The 24,195-nt window shown below is 38.6% G+C and overlaps 1 protein-coding gene across 1 annotated transcript; it reads left to right on the plus strand.

Annotated features, from left to right (window-relative positions):
• Positions 1–1,512: 1,512 nt before the first annotated feature.
• On the plus strand, positions 1,513–24,046 carry lck (LCK proto-oncogene, Src family tyrosine kinase). The gene is made up of 13 exons (XM_084743303.1): positions 1,513–1,717; positions 4,522–4,634; positions 5,169–5,229; positions 7,001–7,091; positions 9,504–9,602; positions 9,756–9,859; positions 10,624–10,773; positions 10,884–11,036; positions 14,054–14,233; positions 17,368–17,444; positions 21,377–21,530; positions 22,138–22,269; positions 22,815–24,046. The coding sequence occupies exons 2-13, from the start codon at positions 4,527–4,529 to the stop codon at positions 23,009–23,011; spliced, it is 1,506 nt and encodes a 501-aa protein (XP_084599429.1). The 5' UTR covers positions 1,513–1,717; positions 4,522–4,526; the 3' UTR covers positions 23,012–24,046.
• Positions 24,047–24,195: the final 149 nt, after the last annotated feature.

Consider the following 24,195-nt stretch of genomic DNA (forward strand, 5'->3'; position numbering starts at 1 on the left):
AAATGTGACCATGCAGTCGCCCCCTAAAAGCAAAGGGAAATGATTTGTAAGAGAGTCAGTAACTGACTGACATTTGTTTGTTTTTGTCTCTGTAAGTGAATTATTTCAGACTAATTTTGTCAGTGTGTTCATACGTGACTGTACATGACATACATGATCAGCGTCTATTTTTAAATGGTTTGATGGCCGCAAACAGAAAAAACACAAACCACATGTGTGATTGACACAAATAGCCTTGTTGTCTTGTACTGAATCTGAGCCTTGAACCCACTACACAGGAAACAGAACTGTCCAAATTGCAAAATGGTCTTTTTTTTAATTTACTGTAAATATAATTGAAGGTGGTGTAAACAGTTCTTAACAAAGATAGTTGATTGTTGATGCTTTGGGTTGTGTTGATCGCTGAGTCTCACTGGTGTGTTGAATGGTTCTGTCCAAGCCACCAACCCAAAGTGTTGGCATAGTTTGACAATAACCATGGCCCTATGGCCTTTGTCCACTAAAATTTACTCTGTGGCCACCAAATATTCCCTGTACGTGGCCGCCTGTGGCCATCAAGTTTTATACCCATGCCGTGAGCCTTGACCCACACAAAACTTGTAGTTCCATAAACACCCTGATTCATTTGTACCTTTTCAACATTTCATGAAAACAGCAAACATTGCTTATTCTTGGCCAGCAACCAATATGTTGGTGATACTGATGTCTGGTTGACGAAGTCTAGTCAAACTGTAGACAAGTTTCCTCAAAAGGCCGAGAAGTCAACATCATTTTTCATCAGAAACAATGCCTTCAGGAAACACCACATCATGTGAAAAGAAGATAACAAAAGTGTCAAAGTTAAGGCTATATGAATGTGTTAAACAGCCTTATTTTAAAAAATTTGATTTGTATTGTATTTTCACCTAAATTTACATTTGTGCCAGCGAAAATGTAAACCAAAATCAAATCCAAACTTAAGGGCTTGGCGGCCAGTGGCAGAAGTACCTAAAAATATTCATCTCTGTCACTGATTGGTGTTTCATGACCTGGAAATGAGATTTGACAATTAACTATATTTCTTCACAAACACTTAGGGCACCTTTAATTAAAATAAATTATGGCGCTAAAGTCAACCTGCCACTATTTGAAATCCTCTGTCTTATCAAATAGGTTCTTTTGAATAACCCTGGACCACCACCTCAACCCTATGTTTAGTGTTACTCATCTTAAAGGTCACCGACTCACAGATGTTACATACAAAAGTAGCACAAAAATATACAAATATAGCCCCACCACTGTCTCGACACCTAGCGTACCCTCCTTTTCTAACTGTATTGGAACATTTACATCTTGGCTCCCACTCTGGGAGAGGTGCTGCCCTGACCCCCTTTTACCATGTAGCCTTTAACTGCTCACACACAGCTGCAGGGTACAGCACCTGTTAGAAGCCTTGCAGAGCAACCCTCAACGACAGGAAACTCTCTGGGTTGCTCTCCTCCACCGTGTGTTTGCGTTTGCGTGTGTGTACAGACGCACATCAGCACTCTCAGAAAGAGTTAGTTATATCAAGACAAGCGGATGATGACATCTTCACACCCAGGCTCCAGCGGTGAAAAACTCAAAAACTAATCGATTTACTTTTCACAAAAGAACTGTTTATTAAAGAATATCTCTATGGAGGTGCTTGAAATCTGATATAATTGGACACTTAAAGAGACATCTCATATTTTAAGAGGTAAGTTTTCAAACTTTGATTTTATCAGTGTTACACGGTCGAATACAAGAAAAGAAAAAACTGTGACTAAGGTGGCCATATGTATTAAAATATAATACATAAATCAGAGGTTTTGTTTAGTGTTGGCAAAGGGGCTTGATCTTTTGAATTTTTTATATAATATGTTATACTCTGAAAATTGTCATATGTAGTAGGAATACTGACCACACCCAGAAGTAATGGACAATTAGCTAAAAATCCATTTTCGTTTCCATTTGCGTTGTGTATAATTTTACATAACATTCAGTAAGAAAGCATATTCAGATACTGGTTGTATCATTGTCACTGTTGATAAAAATCAGTATTACAAAGAGGATGGGACCACATTAGAACAACAGGATGCTTTTGCTTTGCAATAAAATATGCACTGTATCTTATTAATCCATTTTAAAAGTTTATTATTAAAGCTACTACAAGGAACTTTCATAGTTTGTTGATTTTCAAGGCCCCTGTACACAAAAGTGGTGGGGTTTCCACCGTAATAACTACAAAATATAGCGTCAAAAATGAAATTAACCGAATAAAAATCACATCCTGCTTCGTTTTAACTGGCTAACATACTACTCACTGTGACTCTGGCTGGGAAAATGTAAACACAGCCGCGTTTCATCTGATTTCAACGAGAATCCAACCCGGTGGCAGGCATCAAGAATAACTATATAGAACTAACTAACCAGTCTTCTCGTTGATGGTCTCATTTGCTTATGTCAGTCATATAGAGGCCTCAGTACTAAACTGAGACTGTTTCATAACCACTTAAAAAATGATTGTAGTAGCTTTAAAATCTAATAAAAACATAGTCGTCACAAAAACATGTCCGTATTTGAGAGATAATGTAGGCGATGATGACCAGTGAAGTACTACATTTGAATATGAAATGTCAAATTGTGACAGCTGCAACAACAAGAAAATCCACATAAAATATCTTTTTTTTTAAACGTGTAGAGGTTGTTTCTTTGTTTATAATGTTTTCAATGTCTTTAAAAAGGATTTAGTTTATCAAACCACAAGATTTACTCACATTAAGCCAAATGTATTTCAGACCTCTCTTATACCCATAATACATTGCAAACAATAACATTCATGAGTATTTGTTTGGAAAGGCCTTCAGCTGCACATCATAAAAAGAAGAGGGTAGCCCCTCAATGGAAAATGCTGACTTTGTTTGTGTGACTCCCTGAGTACTGGCTATAGCAGGCGTAGGAGTGCTGATCATTCAAAAAATCCTCCAGTGATTCTCTCCTTGGGGTCTCAGTACAGTACAGTGGTGTGTTGTTATTGCTGGGTCAGGCCTCTGCAGATCTTTCTCACGGCTTCGAGCCTTTGGGACAGACGGCTGCTGCGATTAGCCCACTGACCCTGTTCCATGAGCGGCCCAATGGGAGCAGAGTGAAGCTTGAGAAAGCCGGTTCGTACATGGCACCAGTGTAAAAAAAAACACAATACAGAACACGTGCAGACGTTGGATTACAAAAGATTAGTATTTGTACACTTTTATAGAGACTGCCATTCAGGTCTGAATTAGAATTAGAACATGTGATTTGCAGCGTTGAGAGTGGTCATAACAATGTAGTTGTTTGTTGCTGTTCTGGATGTGATTTATGTGATTTTACTTGGCTGTTTATGCAGTGTCAAAAGAGTATCTGAAATGGAAGCTTTTACAGATGTTAGGCTCTTAGTTTCCAACTTGATTCACCACAGAGCCTCCATTTTGAGGCAAGGCCCTTAGTCACATCCGATTAAAGCAGTTTTCGGAAACGAAAACATCTTGAGTCTTCGGCAGCCTTGAAAGAATTTCTTTTTTTGAAACTTTTCTGTAAAGTATATGTTTAAAAAAAAAATACATACATTTTCAACAAACAGTATTTTATTTCTATAATTTGAAAACTGTCTTGGATTAATGTGTGGGACATTTTTGTAGGGACACCATAGTTGTCTAATATGCCGGCCAAAAACAAAATACTTCCATTACAGAATCTGGCGCACTTTACAATAATACTACCTTTATAATAGTTTATAAATAGATCATAATTAGGTTATTAATTAGGTTGTAAACACAATATATAAAATCATTAATTAAATAACTATAAACAAGTTCTAGTACTTCGATGAGGACTCACTATTTGGCAAGATCCTCTTGACTACTTAATCTTAATAGGGAGTTGCTACTATTTATAACTGGCAAAAGGAGCCTTATTGTGAAGTATAAAATACATCACCATTTATTAATGAGTTACTACCAATGATAACTGGCAAAAGGAGCGTTATTGTAAAGTGTAACATGGTGCATGCTGAAAATGTCAAGGTAAACAATACTGCCAAAGCCTTAGTGTATGAAACTGGTTATTTGATATGTTAATTTGATGCCAGGTGAAAACTTTTTGATTATTAAGATATGCTGAAATGCAAGAAACTTAACAAATATGTGATGAAGCTGACAGGTATAAATGCTGAAAAAGACAAAGTAAGCAATGAGATCTGAGGTTTAACATTACAGATAAATGTAGGCTCACTATTTGGCAAGCAACAAGTCAGTGTTTCCTTTTTTATCTAATGTGTTGTAACAGCTTATGAATGATATGTTAAGTGTTAACAACCTAAATAATAACCTAGTTATAAATAATTTACAAGTCATTTATAAGTGTAGTCTTTTTGTAAAGTGGTACAGAGAATCTTTGCAATCAACAAGCAAGTAATCACTATTTCTTTAACACTTTAATGGCCGTCATATCTTTTTAAAAACATCTTGAACCTCTAAATTGCAGGAAAAATGGGATGTAACTGCAGTTCGGATTATTCAGACAACGAGTGGATCGAGAACTTGGATGAAATCTGTGAACACTGCAACTGTCCCATAGCCCCCCAGTCATGTAATCCAGTAAGTCTCTATGAACATTTTGCATGTGCAAACATGTATTTTTGTTTTTTAAATTATGTAAGAACATTGTACATCGTGGTTGAGTGTGAGTGACCACTTGAAAGATAAACAAACACATAAGAGAGGGTGTGGCCATTCATTGCAGGTTGAGTAAACGATGCAACCATCACCGAGAAAATTATAAAGTACAGGCTGTCATTGTATGTTTGACTCCAGAAAGTTTCATAACTTCTATACCTGTGAGGGAAGTAATCTTTTGTGTGTTTGATTAAGTGTAATTATTCTCTCGATGTTGTTTGTTTCCTCTCCATGAGTCAGATGTCTCATTAGATTAGAAATAAAGGAGAAAAACACCTGTGTGTGCCACAATACATCGAGACATTTTGTCTGGGAGAAAAACCAAAATCTGCCAACGAGATCTGCGTAATAAACCAGAACTGTGCACAGCTTTGCTTTGCATGCTTTTACCGCATGAATCTTCTGTTCTTCTTTGGAAAGCTGAATTTCACCTGATCTTGTTTTTCCTCTCATCAGTACACGGACCAGCTGATTCCATACCCCTCACAGCCTTCACCTCCTACATCTCCATTACCAGGTGACAAGACACTGATTATTTTTCTGCATATGTTTGTGTGTGTCCTCTATATGTCATATGGTGAGTCAAGGCGAGCACAACATACAACACCTTTTAATGGGGTATTAAAGGGCAACAGAGGAGATCTCTCCTCTGGGATGGACAGACAAGCAATAGATGATGCATATAGAGTAAGAGGCCATCGTAAAATTATGCAAAAGCCAGTATCACTTTGTTGATTTAGTTTGTTTATGATCTACTGTCTGCTATATTGTTTAATTAATGTTGTTGTACTGTACTCTAATATCATGTGGATTTATAATAGTGATTTATTATCATTAAAACTATTTTTTTTATACTCAGAATTGATTATCCCGAATTTTCAGCATGTTATCTTTGAATCTAATACAATCCGATGCAAAACCAATCGTGCTTCTGTGACAAATAAAGTTGAAAGTTGAAGTGGAGTATTAGGTTAATACAATACAAACATATAATATAAATATTAAATATGTGATAAATGTATGAGAAAGTGCAATTAAATACATAAAGAAATAGTAATAAAAATATGTTCTAAAGGTTTTGTTTTTTCCTTTACCCCATTTAAATTAAAGTATAGAAGTGTATTTTACATCTTCTATGTGTTGAACTCCTCACTTTCTAATTATTTACTCCTTAAATCATTCTAGTGTAGAGATTTTATATTTTATCCGCACAACATTTTCCATTTTTGTCACCAATTTTCTTGGAACATTACTTATTTCTTTTATTTCTTACATAGTAACCTTTATTTTTAAACAATATTTTATAACAAATATGACATTAATTCATTAATTAAAGGGTCACTCTTGGCAGCAAATACAGTAAACCTTCAAATGAATAGGTAAGTGAATAAAAACATTATAATTAAAACAAATGTGAATGTAGGGATGATCACAGGAACTACTACACATTATAACCTTATTCACTTGCCCCGCCCCAGTCTTGGCTCTTGATTATTATCAATACTTTGTTTTTAGTTTTTCCATAGTAATGCATGCTGACAGATCCTTAATATACTGATGTATACATGGTTTGTTCACATTTTTTCATCTTCCCAGCTTGTGCAATATCTCATACCTTATCGGCTAATTTTCCCCAGCAGTCACTCTTGAGGTTGCTTTATAGTCTCAGAGCCTTGAATAATCATTGCATAAAAAAATAATGAACTATTTTAATATTTCAAATATACTGTATATATATCTTTTTTACATAAAATTGAAATTGTTCACCTCATTGTATCATTCTTATGGATTTAAATAGACTTCTAACTCATCAGAAAGCCTATTATAGTATTATATATATAAATTTGCTGTATATATATAAAAAAGCAAATCACTTTGCCACAACTCCACAAAGCCATTTGTGGGGTTGTATTGTGTTTGGAAACAAATATGGTTATTCTATAATCATAGAAAACCAAAACCAAAACAACAACAACACAACAAAAACCCTACGAAAGAAATTAACTGGAAATTTCCATTTGACATAAGTGAAATGTGGCTTTGGCAAATTATTTAGTAATTGGGCTAAGATCCTGTGCATCTCACCTTCAACCACATGAACGGTAATAGGCAACCATCGCAAATTTCACGCTGCTCGGGGGCCTAGGTGAACGTACCGACTCTTAAGAAGAATTCAAACACCCAGCAAATGGTTATTGTATTTGTACACTCACAACCATGTGTAAAAACTGACCCCAATATATTTCAAATGTTTAATTTAATTAAAACTTACAATGTTCCTCTTGCAGACAACCTTGTCGTGGCCATATACAGCTATGAACCCAACCATGACGGTGACCTGGGCTTTGAGAAGGGAGACAAACTCAAGATCATCAACAAGTAAGTTGTTAATTAACATCAAGTAAGTCTTAGTTTAAATAAATAAATAAAAATTTCAAATCATATTTAATAATATGTCAGCCCCAGACAGCAGTTTGCATAGTATTCAATCACTTCCACGGCACCTGAAACCTCATTTACTGTAAATGTTCAGCATAACCCCTGTACATCCTCATCAGCTATCATTACAGCTCAAAAAACAAAACCTGGTTCTTCACGGTGGTCTAACACACACACATCATATATTCACCTTTTCCGATCGGGGACTTGTTGCATGTCAATCCCCCTTGCTGTCACCCCATGCTTCCTGTCTCTCACTACTGGCAATCTTGCATAAAAGCAAAAATGTCAAAAACCTGTGGCCACATGAGGTGGGTTCAAAAAAGGAAACTTATACTCCTGCAACACATATAAATACAGGAAATAAAGGTACATATTGTGCTTACAGCCCTGCAGCGCATTTGTTATGCTATAAAATACTTGAGCAATGCGTGCATGAAAAATGTCATGGGTTTTTATGTAATTTAATTTAATTTTATTCAGATAATAAAAGCTAGTCTCTTAAAATGTGAAAAACTAAAGTGGATTGATTTATTTAGTTTTGTTTGGTGATCCAACAAACTCTAATGGAGTTCCATTTCATTCAGTCAGGGCTGTAGTTACCGTTCAATGTCCTTGGTAATACATCTGGAAATTTGGGGTGGGGTTAATGACGTGGAGAGTCTACATTCCACTATTACAGCCACGTAATACGATTTGTTTTTGGTTTGTTTTTATGAAGTGGATTCTTATCTTTTTAGACAAAATTTGTTAGGGAGGAAAAAACCCTAAACATATAAAGTGTTGTAGATATCCAGTGCCGTAGTCAAGACTACCTAACCCAGACCGGCTAATGACCAAAACCAGAGTACACTGAAGACTGAGACCAAGATTTTGAGGGGCTGAGACTAAGACCAAGAGTCGAGTCTCAGGCAGGGTGAGACCGAGTCAAGACCAAGTACAACTCTAGTTCTCTCGCAAGTGAGAGATTGGTACTGCGGCACGTAGTGTTTATGTTGGAGCTGATGTGAGCTATCATTGATGTAACGTAACTTTACTGTACATACACATCAGCCACATAGCTTCCTTGCTTTTTATTACAATCAAAAATGTAGAACAATTTGTCACCACATGCCCCCTAAACCTCTTTAAGTTAACACTGCATTAGCTACATGACTCAATATATGTCAACTAAATTAGGTTGCTTGCACACCCAGCTGAGTGGCAAACAGCTGGCAAGCAACTACTGCCCTGAAACATACAATATATAGGCTATGTAGGTACCTAATACATATAGCTAATATTTGTTACATCTCTTTGGGTGAAGATGAAGAGATTTCTTAAGAGTTATGCTCGGCTAAGCAAGGTTGCTTTGCTAATATTTCTTACATTTACCTTTATTTTTATGAACACTTTCTTTGTAAGTGCTGATAAAAGTTTGACGTGGTCTCAGCTGTCTCAGTAAGTGTTGCCGCGTTTATACACTCCCGTGTTTTTTCTTTTGGAGGCTGTTCTGCAAATGAACTCTTTGTGGTTTAGGTAGATCAAGTTTATTACAGAAGAGTCTCTTCCCAGACAGCCACAGCTTCTCCCGTCTCCTGCATTCACTTTCTTGGAGTGAGTGTGAAGGGGTGCAGGTAGGAGTGAAGCCCGTAAAAGTAACTAAATTTTCAAATTAGAAGTAAGTCAAGTTATTGGTTGCATTTGAAGCAGGAAGTTTTACATAATGATTTTAACAAATAAATCAGCAATTTGGCGACATCCCCACAGCTGTTATTGATGGTCTTGAAATGAAATCCTGAGGCATCTTTGTCTGAAACCAAATAAAAATGCACTCAATTCCGTGATGAGACCGAGACCTTCAAAAAAGGGTCTTGAGACCGAGACCAATCCTGACACTACTGACACCAGACCATGATGTAAGAGGATGTGGTACATAAAAAGTAAATTAAACAGTGAAATTAATGAATAGTATATGTTTTTTAAATTCTCAGAAAATGAGTCTGGTCGGTGGGTCGACAAAAAGGTTCTCATGTGGGTGTGGTACTCTGAGCTTTTTGAACTTTTCCTTTTCTGAACTTCAAAGATGTAACATGGTATATAAACTGTGGTGAATATAGATGTCTAGAGAGCCTGTCTCTTTTCTCTGCAGTCTCTCCTGTCTCTTCTGCTGCTGTAACAGAACACATTTTCACACCTGCTAAATGTGATGTGGTTGATTTAATACACAAATCTTTTACCTTTCAAAGACCTCTTTCACCTGTGTGGGCTTAATGAAACTTGTCTTCTGAAGGTGGACCCATTCATCCCATAAGACATCACAGATATGTGGACTTTACTCAGGGTATTATTGCTGTCTTTTCATCCATCCAGGGATGATCCTGAGTGGTACTTGGCAGAGTCTCTCACCACAGGCCAGCAGGGCTACATCCCGTACAACTTTGTTGCAATGACCACCATGGAGACGGAACCGTACGTCATACAGGAAACATAATCATACCGCTCTCACAACAGTGTCACTCAACCTCAACACCATCTCACATAATGCATGCTCTGGTGTGTGTCCCTGAGGGAAGGGAAGTGGTTAGCTCAAAGAGTGAAGCATGTTGTGTGCTTGTGTTGCAGGTGGTTCTTTAAGAACATTTCTAGAAACGAAGCCATGAGGCTCCTCCTCGCTCCTGGGAATACGCAGGGCTCCTTCCTGATTCGAGAGAGTGAGACGACCCCAGGTGAAGTGACTGTCATAGCACTGACTCACGCACAGCCGATTCTTCATAATCTATGTTACAAGGTTGTTTCTCTGCAGTAAATATGGCTATGGTCTGTTACATTTTAGTGAAAAAAATCATAAAATCACTAGAATCCTCTCACTACCTCTTATTATTACAAGCAGTATTTCAAAAATGGGACCAACTTCCCACAAACCCCCTTCCTTTTTCCAAAACTCGCTTCATCTATTTAGTTTTACGTTTGCTCTACTGCTGAAAATTTTGACACTTGTACATGTATGTTTCCTTCATGCCTCTCTGCCTCTCCAGAGGAAGTGGAATTAAATAATCAATGAGTTGAGAATGAGAATCAATGAGAATGAAGTTGCACTGCTGCTGTGTCTCATGTGTGAATGTGCACACAGCTCATGGCTTCTCCCTAACCATATTTCCCACCCGCAACCCACCTCCTATTAATCAGAATGTTAATTTACTTCACCAAGCCAGACCAATCCATGAGTTAACCACAGTCCCCTATGGTTGGTAGAACTTCCAGAGAAGCATGGGAAACACAAGACGATGTGTCGAGAGTGAGAGAGGATTTCTGCAACTGTGACTAAGCATAACATAAAAAAATCTATTTAGACTAATAACTGAAATCAGTCAATCTAGTATTAATTTAATGATGTTAAAATGCCGACATATTAATTTGATTTGTGGCTTTTAGATATTTAAGTTGAAATCGGTGTAATTTCACATTCGATTATGCTTCCTCTTTGTTCCAGGGTCATACTCCTTATCAGTCAGGGACCTGGACCACAACACTGGTGAAGGAGTCAAGCACTACAGAATCCGCAACATGGACAATGGTGGCTTCTACATCCAGGCCAAGATATCCTTTAATTCACTGAAGGAGCTCGTCCAGCATCACTCACGTGCGTATACGGCCTTTTGATGGGATTAATCAAGATTATCGATTACCGTTGGGGTCTTCATCTGATCTTCATCTAATTTCAAACCTCTCTCCTCTCACTCCGTCACCCAGGCGAAGCAGATGGGTTGTGCACGAAGCTGGTGAAGCCATGTCAGTCCAGGGCGCCACAGAAGCCCTGGTGGCAGGATGAATGGGAGATTCCCCGCGAGTCCCTGAAGCTGGAGCGCAGGCTTGGAGCGGGACAGTTTGGAGAAGTCTGGATGGGTAGGTGAAAAGTAAAAGACTTAGAGGAGGAAGGGTTGATCACAAAAAATATGCAGATATAGAGCTCAACAGTGATCGCCCACTTTTCAACGTCTCCGGTTCAGGAAGTGAATTTTGCATTTTAAGGCTGGAACCAGGCCAACCAAGCATGAGATGAATTGTCACCATAAAACATTTGATTGTGAACAAAAAAAGAAAATGGCAAGTTAGCCACCTAGCAAACAAGCCTGCTAGTGGAACTTCCCGTTCATGGGTGCCAGTACATTTCCATGGTAACAGCACAATCCACCAATCAGAGATGTTTCTGTTACACTTTAGGATTGCAGGGAGTGTAGTACTTCTTAATGGCATTGCAAATAAGATGTGTTTTTCTTAAAATAAGGCTGATATCTTGATAGCTTGACAGCTTATCATAAGTCTACTGTGGATGATTATGACATGTATTCAGAATATAAATTTATACTTTAAGAACATCACTGTTGAGCTCTCTTATTGATTTCTTGAATTAAATTCAATCATTTAAGCGTTGTTTTTCATTTTGAACAGAGGAGTTTGAATCATTTTGCACAGATACATCACATGTGCAAACCCCAGTTACTCAATCAAGTTGTGGCTTTGACTGTGTTATTGCAAGAGAGCCTTTAGCCAGGGTTTTTCTGCAGTGTATGCAGAACAGTTTCCTCAATACGGCCCTAATTGTAGGCTTGTATGAGCTGGTTAACTGGAGAATGAGGCAAAGAATTATCCCTGTTATGCAACTTCACTCAAACTAATACATGAGTCTGCCTTGCAAATGAGCTCACGAGTCAGATTGGAGGAATTGTCTCTTCACAATACTTGCATGAATGACCATTGTCATTGGGGAGTATTAAGCTAAACAAGAGGGCAAAATGTTTTGATCACAAGGGTATCAGTTGAAATAATCTGTGCCACAACCCCCTTATTATTCACTTGGACGGGTATTTTCCATCCTCATTTGCCAGCACAATTCAACATCCCAAACAAACTGCTGTATTAGAGCTAAACACTGCAAACTGTGGAACTTGTCCTCATTTCACAACCCTTTTTCTATTTACAGTATCCACTTGCATGTTGTCTGGGCACTGAGTTTGTTTCTTTATTCTCATCCAAACTTCAGTTCAAGGACATACTTGAATAATGGGAGTGACTGTCATTGACTATGAAATGTTTATTCTTGTTCGTTAACATGAAAATATGCGACAACCATCCTTTATAGCGAGAAGATTTCCACTGTAGATAAAATTCATGGAGGAATGCTTTGACTCTGAATTGTTCCCAGAACTGCCAGTCTTCATGCATGGTGTGAGATGCTCACACCACCTTATATGACTGCAGATAAAACTGGTTGGCCGTGGGTTTGGTCGGCATGACATACAGCAGCGTTAATGTAGCAGAGCTGGAATGAGATCCTGTTTGCATTGGAGCCATGTGGAACTGTTGTTAGTGTAACACATATTTGATCACAGCTCGTGACATAACAACTGTATTTATGACTCTAACAAACTGAGACGAAAGTGCTCCTAGTTTACTTTTACTTTAAGGAGGTAGCCTACTGCACACTTAAACATGTTTTTTGAGTTGTAAATTATATTACTATACTGTGATGAGACACACCAATGCTGCTGTTAATACTGACATTTCTTTATAAATTTATAAAACTCAGCATTTCATGGTTTGAAAATGGGTCAAAGCGCTTGACAATGCTGAGATACAGCAGACGAAATTATTATTAAAAAAGAATGCTAACACCTTCTAATAAGAGTTGGATAGCCCAAATCCTCCAGTCCACGGTCTTGGGTAAAACAGCGCTCATTTTCAAATATTTATTGGTCAAAGCTCATCATTCACAAGAATTTACACATTCTTCTAACACTCTACTTAGTATTTTTCAATGTTGGCGCTTTTGATGGCTGCAGAAGTTCCACTAGACTGCAACAGCAGGGCTATGGCTCTGTAATGACACAAACACCCTCTTCTCTTAGCTGCTAGCGTTAGCTCAGTTAGCTACAATACAGGGAAGGTCCTTTAAACACAACTTGGGAATTTATGTATACAAAACTTTCTTTTGTCGTCATACTAGCAGCATGGCATTACAGAGGGAAATGTGTCGTTCCGCCCACCACTCTAGACCAGACTGAAACATCTACCTAACAACTGGATGGATTTTGTTACGAGATTTGTACTGACATTTAAAGAGCATGATCTGCTGACTTTCTGTTCTTGCACCAACGTGAGATTGACAGTTTTGGTTTTGAGTGAAATGGCTGCAGCAGCTAGCATGGTCCCATTGGATGACTTGCAGTGACTTTAGGTGTCCTCTGACTTTTCCTTCAGCACCATCAGAGGGTTAAGGTTTTCATTTATCCAGTGTAATATTTCAATGTCTACTTCATGGATTGGCACCAACTCTGTACAGATCCTGAATCCTGCTGACTTTGCTGATCCTCTGACTTTCCTTGTTGCATCATCATGAGGTGGACATATGTGGTTTTGAGTGAAATCTTACAGCAACTCTCCACTTATTTCCCCTCAAGATGAATAATAACAATTTTTGTGATTTTGTGTCAAGCTTCTGTATACTAACATATTTCTGTGTGAAACAGGACAGGCAGGCAGGAAATAACCTAACTCTGTGGCTAACTAACTAACTAATGAATCTTAGCTCTGTGCTGCTCAAAGTTGAAGATTGATTGATGTCATGATATTACTGGATGAAACTGGTTGCTTCTAACCTACATAAACGCTCATATTTTGAATTAGAGAAAAGACAAAGAAAACGTAATTGGATTTTGATATAAAAGTACAAAGAAATAGATTTTTGGGGGGCATATATAATTCTGTAGGTTTAGTTCTACATAGTAAGGATAGCAGGCTAACACACTAAACTATATGGTGACATGGTAAACATTATACATGCTTAAAATCAGAGCTGCTGTAGACTCGTGTCATGCTTTAATTGATGTTAACTCCAGTGATGTCTACATGTGTATTTTCAGGTGTCTACAATAATGACAGGAAGGTGGCAATTAAGAACCTGAAGATGGGCACGATGTCAGTGGAAGCCTTCCTGGCAGAGGCCAACATGATGAAGAACTTGCAGCATCCACGCCTGGTCCGCCTCTTTGCTGTTGTTACACAGGAGCCAATCTATATCGTCACAGAGTACATGGAAAATGGTGGGTAGAAATACTCTATGTGTCACAGTCTGGGCCATTTTACTAATATTACCAAACATTAAAAAGGTAATTCCAGATATCACTAGGAGCATCGAATGAAAAGGGAAACCTTGTCCCAGGGTGCTTTCCACGTGGTGAATGCTCGTTTGAGGGCAAATTTAGAAGAAACCCTTGTGTAATCAAACCAGCTTCTTTCAGTTTAGTTTATATGTCTAAGCTTGTCTGGAACAATCATTTACTTAATCTCCTGCTCTGTTACCCTGAACACCAAAGACGGCGTCATCAGGGTAAGCTCTGCGCCTGGAGCAAAGACAAAGAAAAGCGTTTTATAGTCAGAGCCGTGTCATCGATGCTCAGGATCAAACATGTTGATCTGTTATCAGACTCTGTCTGCCAAAGTACATGCTTGAACAAAAGACTGGGCTGCCCCATGTGTTTCACCTCTTTCATGAGTCATAGTGTTTTCAGATGTGTGCTCCACTTCAATGACTCTGTTGAATTGGCTTTTTAATCACACAACCACAGCCGCCTTCTTATTTGTTTGATTAAGAATATGATATGAGATATGAATATACCAGGACCGATCCATTGCCTGCAATTATCTCTGAGTCACATCTGGACGTGCCCAGAACCGTCCTGTAACCTGGCCCACAAGAACTATTAAACAGTCATTCACTTGTGTTCTCAATTAGCACAGCACCTGTGCTCCAACGTTTCCTTAGTGATGATGTGCTTAGCTTGTGGCTAACAAAAGCTAATAGTGTTTGGCACTTTTTTCAATAGCAAAGCCACAGCAGTATTTTCTACTTACTTACTGTGGTACTGTGGTGTGACGATATCCGTTTTACAAGCTGTGTATCTGTTTACTTCCTGTTAACATTATAATAACGTTACCTTTGTCTACAAACATAGTGACTTATCAACCTTTAGATGCTTCACTTTTCACCGTTAGCTTGGTACATATTGTTCATGTATTTACTGTTCATTTTGTAGTGTTTTTGAGCATTTTGATAATCACTTCAGTGTCTTAGACAACCTGTTAGTAATGCTAGCTAGCTAGCTAGCAAGCATTGTCATCTTTACTTACTTACCTTTAATTCACAGAGGTAGATGTGAAAACAATGGGTTTTATTAAACTGTTTTGTTATTATATTGTGTTACATCATTGTTCTCACCTGCTGCCCACCCACGTTTTTTGGGTTGACCAGCGGGTACCCACAGATGCCCGACCCAGTGCAGGACTCTAGTACAATCATCACCTGTGACTGTAAATGTGAGCAAACCTAAATAAAGGCGCTTAAGTCATGAGCCTTGCCTCTGAAAGCATGCTGCTCTGCTGAAGTGGCCTGCCTTCTGATAGGCTATTTTCAGCTTCTCCTCATGACCCTCCTGTATTCGCCACTCCGTGCTAAAATGTTTCAAAGCAAACATGAACTTTCACTTCTTTTCCCAGAGCCCCTCCAGACAGGTTACTGGTGTTTACTCACCGAGAGGAAGTCTCTCCTGGCCGGTCTGAGACGATGGGGTGTCAATAGGAGAGGGTGATTCACCAGGTTATTGTTCACCCCTGATGAGTCCTGGAGACTTTCCAAAATCTGTGTTATGCACAAACATCCATGGTCACTCACAGGCACATGCACAAGACACATGAACACAAATATTGGCACACTGTAAGGTTGTGGTAGTAAACAAACTCCAACAATGGTAGTTTGTTCAGAATCCTGCCACTGGATCTCCCTCTTTCTCCCTCCATTCTTACATAACAAAATAAATTACTGTGACTCACAAACACAAGTAATAAAATGGGTTCATGGTAACATCTGCAATACAAACTCTATGTCGAGTAATACTTCCATGCACTGCATCAGTCATGTGGAAGTCATCCAGTATCATATTTCATTTTAACATCAAAAGTCTTTGTAATTCTTTTTTCACTTGGAGAAACACTAACAAAATGCATAGAGAGATGTTGTCACAAACACAGCAGCTGGCTTACAGCTGAATTGAATGGAGTGCCTTTGTGTAGTCTTGCATGTGTGGCCTGTAAACCACCAGCAGTGGCTCTACATGAGGCTGCCTCTTTGTCTGGGATCCACGTGTGGACAGGACACAATCGTCGCCTCTGTTGTCAGGAGAAAGGATGGCTTGGAGTTCCCGTCTTTTCAATTTGTCCCTCTTTTTATTATCGAAGACAACAAAGATGGAAAATAACAGGCGTGTCATCCCAGCTTCCCTTTGTGACCTTGACAAAGAGCGCTCCTCTGGCTCTCAGACTTCAAAAGCTGTCTTCCGGACTTAAGCAGAGGTGCAAAAGGCCTCCTCTTTCCTGGCACAGTTATTCCTCTTAAAGTATTTCCTTTGGTTTGACTTGGTCGGCTGGCGTGCGGAGGTATTGTTCTGTGCTAATCAAACTCAACACAAAGTCAGCTGTCAGAAACTATGCATCAACCTGACTGATGCTCCGTGTACTTCCTCACAGTGTTATGTTCCCTGATATGAATTGCTATTCTGGTCCAACGCGTCTATTTATGTCTGTAGGTAATCATGGTGTTTGTGACCAAGGAAAATATCATTAGTCCACTGGTCAAAGCACAATTTTACTTTTTATTTTCCAATTGAGCCCTCCTGAATCAGCCCCGTTTTGCTCTGTCTTCCAATAACAGTTGAACATGCTTGGTGAGCCTGCTGACAATGTTTAGAAGAGAACCCCAGACCCGTGAAAGATTGATTCTGCAAGTGATCATTTTAACCCAAATCATGATTTTTCCCTAACCCTGACCTGTGGTTTCTGTCCTTAAACTTTCTCAGATTTTAACCACCAGCATTGTCACGTAATAATACTGAATTATTTTGTATTTTGTATTTGTTATTTAATCTTCTGTCCATAGCACGTTCAAAAACAATATACTAAAGAACTGTATGTGTCTGTAATATTCAGGATGTAGTGGTGGTGGTAACCTTGTTTACCCCATTTATTATTTTCAGAAATAGGTTGCTGGAGTTCACCTGTTGAGGTTAACATAATTACTGAAACATTTCATACTGTTCAACTCAGTTAACAGTAGCAAGTAAATCAATAAAAACATGAATAAGTGCTTTTCTGAAGAGGTATAACTTGAATGTCATTTTTACAGGTAGCCTAGTGGATTACCTGAAAACACCGGAGGGAAGCAGCGTGCCCATGAACACACTGATAGACATGGCATCTCAGGCAAGACACCGCTTTTCTTTACCATCAATTTGTCTGTATCTACTCCTTTCACTCCATTTACCAGATTCCCTTTCATTTGTTCTTTCACTTCCTATTCTCTCAGCACGATCCTCACAGACAGGAAAGTGGCCACTGTTGTAATGAGGCTCACACTCAACACTAATCTTGTAATAACAATAGAGCATGATGGGCGTCTGCATATCACACTTAATCTTTTATGTTCTCACCAAGGTGCAGACTCAGCTAAAATCAGGGCATGGTGACAGAACCTGAAACTGGTTGTATGAGGTGCAGATTTTCCACCTAATTTCTCTGAATTTTTTTTTTTTGCTGTCTTTCATTGAGCTACAGTAAGATGCTCTGTAACGGCTCTGCCAGAGTGATAACCCTCACACCACCGGTCACCCATATGAAAGCTGTGAAAGCCTGTCAAATGACTAATTTGGTCTGTTCAGCCAGATGTTCGGAAGTCAAAGTGGCAGTTTGAATTTTTGGGAAGTAAGCTTATTCTTTTTGCTGTTGAGAGTTGGATGAGGAGCTGTCATATGTGTGTGTTAAATATGAAGCTACACTCATGAGACAGTTAGCTTAGCTTAGCATGAAAAACAGAAACAGGGGAAAACAGCTAGCCTGTATGAAGGTAAGAAAGTCCATCTAAAGTTCACTAATTAACACAAAATCAAGTTGTGGTTTTTGCCAGGGTTATGTACGAAACTATTCCTTGGTAGCAAGCTGTGACTTCCTGGAGTCTTACAGAAAACTAAAAGGCGATTTTTTTCATTTTCTTAGAGTCACTGTGGGATTTCCAGGCAGCTAACAGAGACTCAGGCAAGCAGACAAGTTTAAAGGACTAGATTGTAGGATTTAGTGACATCTAGTGGAGAAGTTGTAGATTGCAACCAAGTACTTTACTTCACTCTCCCCTTCCAAGAGCGTAGGAGAACCTACTGTAGCTGCCAAACCACGAAAAGGTGTAAGTGCATATCTAGAGTCATAGTTTGGGTTGTCTATTCCTGGCTACTGTGGAAACAGTGGTTCATCACCTCTGTAGATATAAAGGACTCTAGATGCTAAGACATTGCTCTAGGTAGGACGCAGAGACTTGCAGAGGCAAAGCTCAGCATTATATGTCATATCTGCCTGCTGTACATGAACCGATATGCTAACTGTAGCATTGGATTTAGCTAAGTTTGTAAACTATATGAAAATTTCCAAGCGTGGTAGCTTCATCTAACTACTGATATTTCACCATGCATTATTTTCCTGGTGGAATCATGGTGTTTTTAGAGTTATGTTATAGAGTTTGGGGAATACTGAAACACCTTTCCTCTCTCGTTCCCCTGCTTGTATTTGTTGCCTTTGGCGGTGCCGTCACAGCGGTCATCTCATTGGTTGTGTTTTGAAAGATCCGCAGCAACCGTGGTCAAGGTTGAAATAATTTGAACTTTGAGCACGGTGGCAATTTCAAGTGGTGTGGCTCGCCAAGGATATTGCTTCTGCGCCTTGTAACAAAAACACATTTCTTATTTTCAGGTGAATGTATGCTGATGACAACATACATACATATTCTATCCCTGGCACATTCTGCCAGTAGCTCAACCTAAATCACACACACTGGACCTTTAAGACAAATGATTAAACTAAATAGAAATAATGTGTTCAATACTGGGCTCTAGAAGTGCTGGTAGACAAATTGTTCTTACCCTGAGACAGAGCTAGGCTACCTGTATCCCTCTTGTCTCCAGTTTTAAAGCTAAACTAACCAGCTTCCCGCTCTAGCTTCATCATTATCATGCAGACATGTGAGGTATGAGAGGTGACTCTCCGCACCAAGGTGAAGACATATTTCCTATAATGTCAAAACTTTAATCATGCCCACATGCATTTCTTGAAATGTTACATGTCGGTAAAGGAATTTTGACTTGTATTGTGGGTGTGGGAATGGAAAACACAACCACAGCAAGACAGACTGAAGTTTAACAAGAGACAAGATCCTTCATCCGGAGTAGGCAGATTCTCCGACGCCTAAGAGCTTGGCGCACAGAGGTAGAGTTTATAAAGAGCTTTGTGGTTAACTTACTTTACAGAAATATGTTTTCAAGGCTGTCGTCATGCACTGATAGCTTTTGTGGTAAAAGCACCAAGAAAGTAACTCTAACCATCATGTGATGGACCATAAAAATTCAAGTGATTAATGACCTGATGACGCTGTTCAGATCTTAATGCTTTAAATGTATGTACATATATGTAATCAAAAGAACTTGAGATTTTACTTGAATAGTTGTTAGGTATAGGAGAGTAAAGCAAATACCTAATTTAACAAATACAAAATAATGGTTTTAAGTCAAACCACAATCAGAAAAAAAAGGAATGGAGAGTAAAGAGGCGTTAAGTTTCCTGAATGGGACATCATGACGAAGTGCTTATGAAAAAAACATCCCACATATACGTATATCTCACATTTCTGACAAGACCCCCAGGGCCAGTCGGACCTATGTGACAGATTCTTATGTCTGAAATGGGCACAACTGACCCAGGAAAAAGGGAGTTACATATTTAAACAAACACACACACACACACACACACACACACACACACACACACACACACACACACACACTCAGGAACATAGATGCATATAAAGTGTGGGTAGATTCTGTGGAAACCATCATCATTTTCTTGAATTAAATACCTCACACACCTTCATATATTAGGTGTAGCACAGGTCTGACTGTGAGGAAATGACTAATATTTGAATCATAAACATAATCAGCAAGTCTTCCAGTAAGCTAAAGGCATGACTGCATCTTTAAAGGGATAGTTCACATTGTTGGGTGTGGGATTGTATGAGGTATTTATCAATAGTCAGTGTATTATCTACAGTAGATGGCGGTCAGCATGCCATCAGTTTGGAAAAGCAGAGAGGGGCATCAGTGTGGAAGATAAGCAATGAACTACTATAGACAGGGTCAGCAACAAAATGTACTTTAGTCACTTCAAAAAAGGTTCACCTAAAAAAAAAATCACTATCAGTTTTAATATATGCTATATTTAGAATATTTTCACTGCTTTACTTTGCCATCAGGCAGCATTTCGGGGGGAAACTTCTATGATATAAGCCAAATATTGCTCTCTCCAAACCAACCAACTCCAGAAGCAAAATCAGTAATCGGTAAACACAGGAGCTGCTGCTCTACCGCTGCCGTGATCTGTCTGTCTGTTTGTGTGACTGTGGTGTTTTAAAAGGATAGTACAGATTGCTTAGGTCATAACAATAACACAAACAATATAACTAACTAACAGATAGAAATAGCAGGAGCTGAGCAGCTCCCATGTTCTGCGAGGGAAAATGACTGATTTAACCTATGGAGTTTGGTTGGTTTGATAGAGTTTGATAGATAATTTGGCCTATTGAACGGCGGTCTCTCGTCAGAAAGTAAAATGGTGTTAATATTCTACACTTAATCTGATTTTGATTTATTTAGGAAGACCTTTTTTAAGAGGCTAAAGTACCTTTTGTTGCTGACCTCATCCACAGCAGTTCGATGCATAGCTTCAGCGCTGGTACTCCTCTCTGCTTTTCCTAACTCGGGGGTTTGCTGACCGCCATCTCCTGTAGATAATACACTGACTGGTGATTAGTACCTCATACAACCCCTCTTCAAATAATCCAGACTATCACTTTAAGTATCAGGAGGTCGAGCAGGCACAGCTGTGCACCTGGGTGGAGTACATGGTGAGTGGAGTACAGAGGTACAGGGTATAAAGGAACTGACCCGGGGAAGTGGTAAACTCCCTGATTTGGGGATTTTTTCTGTTCATCTGTCCAACACACACAAATGTAACTCCGCACTAAGTAATACACAGGTTCACACTCATGGTTTTCATGGTTTAACACACGGACGTCTCTGATGGTGTGCTGTCCCCTGCAGGTGGCTGATGGCATGGCCTTCATTGAGGAGAAAAATTACATCCATCGAGACCTGAGAGCAGCCAACATCCTGGTGTCTCATGAGCTCATCTGTAAGATTGCCGACTTTGGACTGGCAAGACTGATCGAAGACAACGAATACACAGCAAGAGAGGGTGACAAGACTTTATAGAGATCATTAACATCACATGTTCTATGTTCGAGTGCTTGTCTATGTTGAACGTCTTTAAGGGGCTGACATCACTAAGAGCTGTTTCCTGGCTCTCATTCAGTGCTGCTGGCCACAGTATGTTATTTTATTCCCGTCAAACATTGCACAGAAATTGTCTCGCGACCCCCTATTAGGTTCCGACCCCCAGGTTGAGAACCACTGTCTTAGAGGCATGCATTTTATTTGCATTGCAAATGTTTTAAATGTTTAAAGAGAAAAAATTTGAGAAATAGAATTTTTTTCTGGCTGCACCCATTTTTGTTTGCATATGGTTCAGTATTTTAAATACTTAATTTTGAAATAACTGAAAAGCATTAAAATTAGATTACATTTGTTTATAATCCAGTGGATTATGATACCAATTACAAAAATGCATTTAGTCCTGACTATTATACAAAATGATCTGTTACTGATTATTTGTTTTATTATAAAGGGTTTATTTTGTGGATTTCTCGGGGAAAGTTTAAAAAATTGAATCAAAAGAATTGAATCAGTGCAGTAGCTCCACCAAGTGTTCATGTTTTTTTTGTTTCCCTCCTGTGTTCACATAGGTGCAAAGTTCCCCATCAAATGGACCGCCCCAGAAGCTATTAACTACGGCACCTTTTCCATAAAATCAGATGTGTGGTCATTTGGGATCCTCCTGACAGAGATAGTGACATATGGACGCATACCTTACCCAGGTAAATAAATACTTTATTGGGGAAATAGGGTTTTATTACGGTTGCTCCAACCAAGAATAAACATATATAGAGGCACAGAGAACATGTGACACAATGTGGTAGCAACACTGAACAGATGCTATGAAGCAATGTTTTTTTTAAAGTGTTATTTCTCTTTTTTTTTAAGTCCTTGGAGCCTTTAAGTAATTTTATCATATTTGTCTGTGTTGCTTGTCTGTGGTGTTTGTAAAATGTGTCAAGATGTCTCTTTTACTGCAAACCAATACCTATGGATAGAAATAAGTAACCTGACCTGAGAGAAATGCTAATAAAAAGTATGTTTCAAAAAATATGTGCATTATAATACAATACATAGGTACAATTTAAATAGAAAAAAAAAACTAAGAAATATGTCAGTATATAGCAACAATGTACATAAACATGGCGCTGAATGACATACCTTTTGATATTCACTGTATATGACTTTATCACAAATAATTTTATAATATCACCAAATTACAAGTCTAGCATGGTTCATAACATCATAAATTTTACCTGTTGCTCAGGTATGTCCAACCCGGAGGTCATCCAGAACCTGGAGCGGAACTACAGAATGCCAAAGCCAGAAAACTGTCCGGACGGGCTTTATAACGTCATGTTACTGTGCTGGAGGGAAAACCCAGAGGACAGGCCCACCTTCGAGTACCTGAGGAGCGTTCTGGAGGATTTCTTCACTGCCACAGAGAGGCAGTACCAGGAATAGCCCTGACGGTGCAGAGAGATATACAGACATTCAATGAATCCAATCAAACTAAAGGCACAGCCTGTGAAGATGGATGCTGGATTTTTTTTTTTTTTTTTTATGAGTACATGCCTTTATATTGATACGGTATAAACTGAGATTTTCCAAAATAAGGGTTCTTTTGTTTCTATATCAAACTTATTCTGAAGTGGCCTCTTAGATCTGATTAAAGTCACGTGTGGAACCTGAAACTCTTGCGACAGCTGGATCACTGCAGAGCCGACAGCAGAGAGGAGAGTGATCACCACGCTGCTTGAATAAACTGGGAACTGTCTGATGTAGCTGGATAAGTAGCTGCTCTCCTGGTGCTCATTTTTAGCATGTAAATATACTGTCAGACTGCTTCAGCTGTGTTTTACCTCCTCTGCAGTTTAATAAATGTTTTGTTTTTTAATTGTTTAATTAAAGTAAAAAGCTTTATATGGATGTTGCTTGTTGTTATATTGAATAAAGCAGAAATTTATCACAACCCATTTCACCTCAAATAAACCACCAAGAATAAACTGTGTGATATGTTTCATAACATACAAAAATGATTAACAGTTTTTTTGTCCATTCAAGAATTTTTTTTCTATATATCTATTATAAATTCTACGGATATACCAGAAGATAGTAGTGAAATGTGGCTTAGGTATATTTACAGTTAAATTCACTCAAGTACTGTAGCCTGCTTAGGTATGAATTCAAAGCATTTGTATTTAACTTGAGGATTTCCATTTTATTCACCTCCATACTTTTACTCCACTACATTTCAAAGGAAAATATTGTACTTTTTACTCCACTACATTTGTCTGACAGCTTTAGTTACTAGTTACTTGTCAGATTGCTGTTTCTATACCCTTCCTGTCCAGTGAAAAGCATATAACCCTAAATTTAGTGATTCTGAATTTTAATGTGATTTCTTCTGTTAAATTGTAGTATTAAGCGTCCCTGTACAAATTGAGAAAATCCTCATACTTTCCTAAACTAAGTCAACTACTTAAAAAAAAAAAAACAGTTTTGGATTAGTTGGAAAATATACTGTCACAAAAGGGCTATTTTTCTTTCAAAAATACCGCAGAAAGAAAGTAGTTCCTTCTTGAAACTGCTCACAAGGTCTGTGAACAACCGGGTCATGATTTCTGGAAAGAGACATTACTGCTGAG

Source organism: Lutjanus erythropterus, chromosome 18, assembly GCF_056507025.1.
Source record: "Lutjanus erythropterus isolate fLutEry1 chromosome 18, fLutEry1.hap2, whole genome shotgun sequence".
In the NCBI taxonomy this organism is placed as follows: domain Eukaryota; kingdom Metazoa; phylum Chordata; class Actinopteri; order Lutjaniformes; family Lutjanidae; genus Lutjanus; species Lutjanus erythropterus.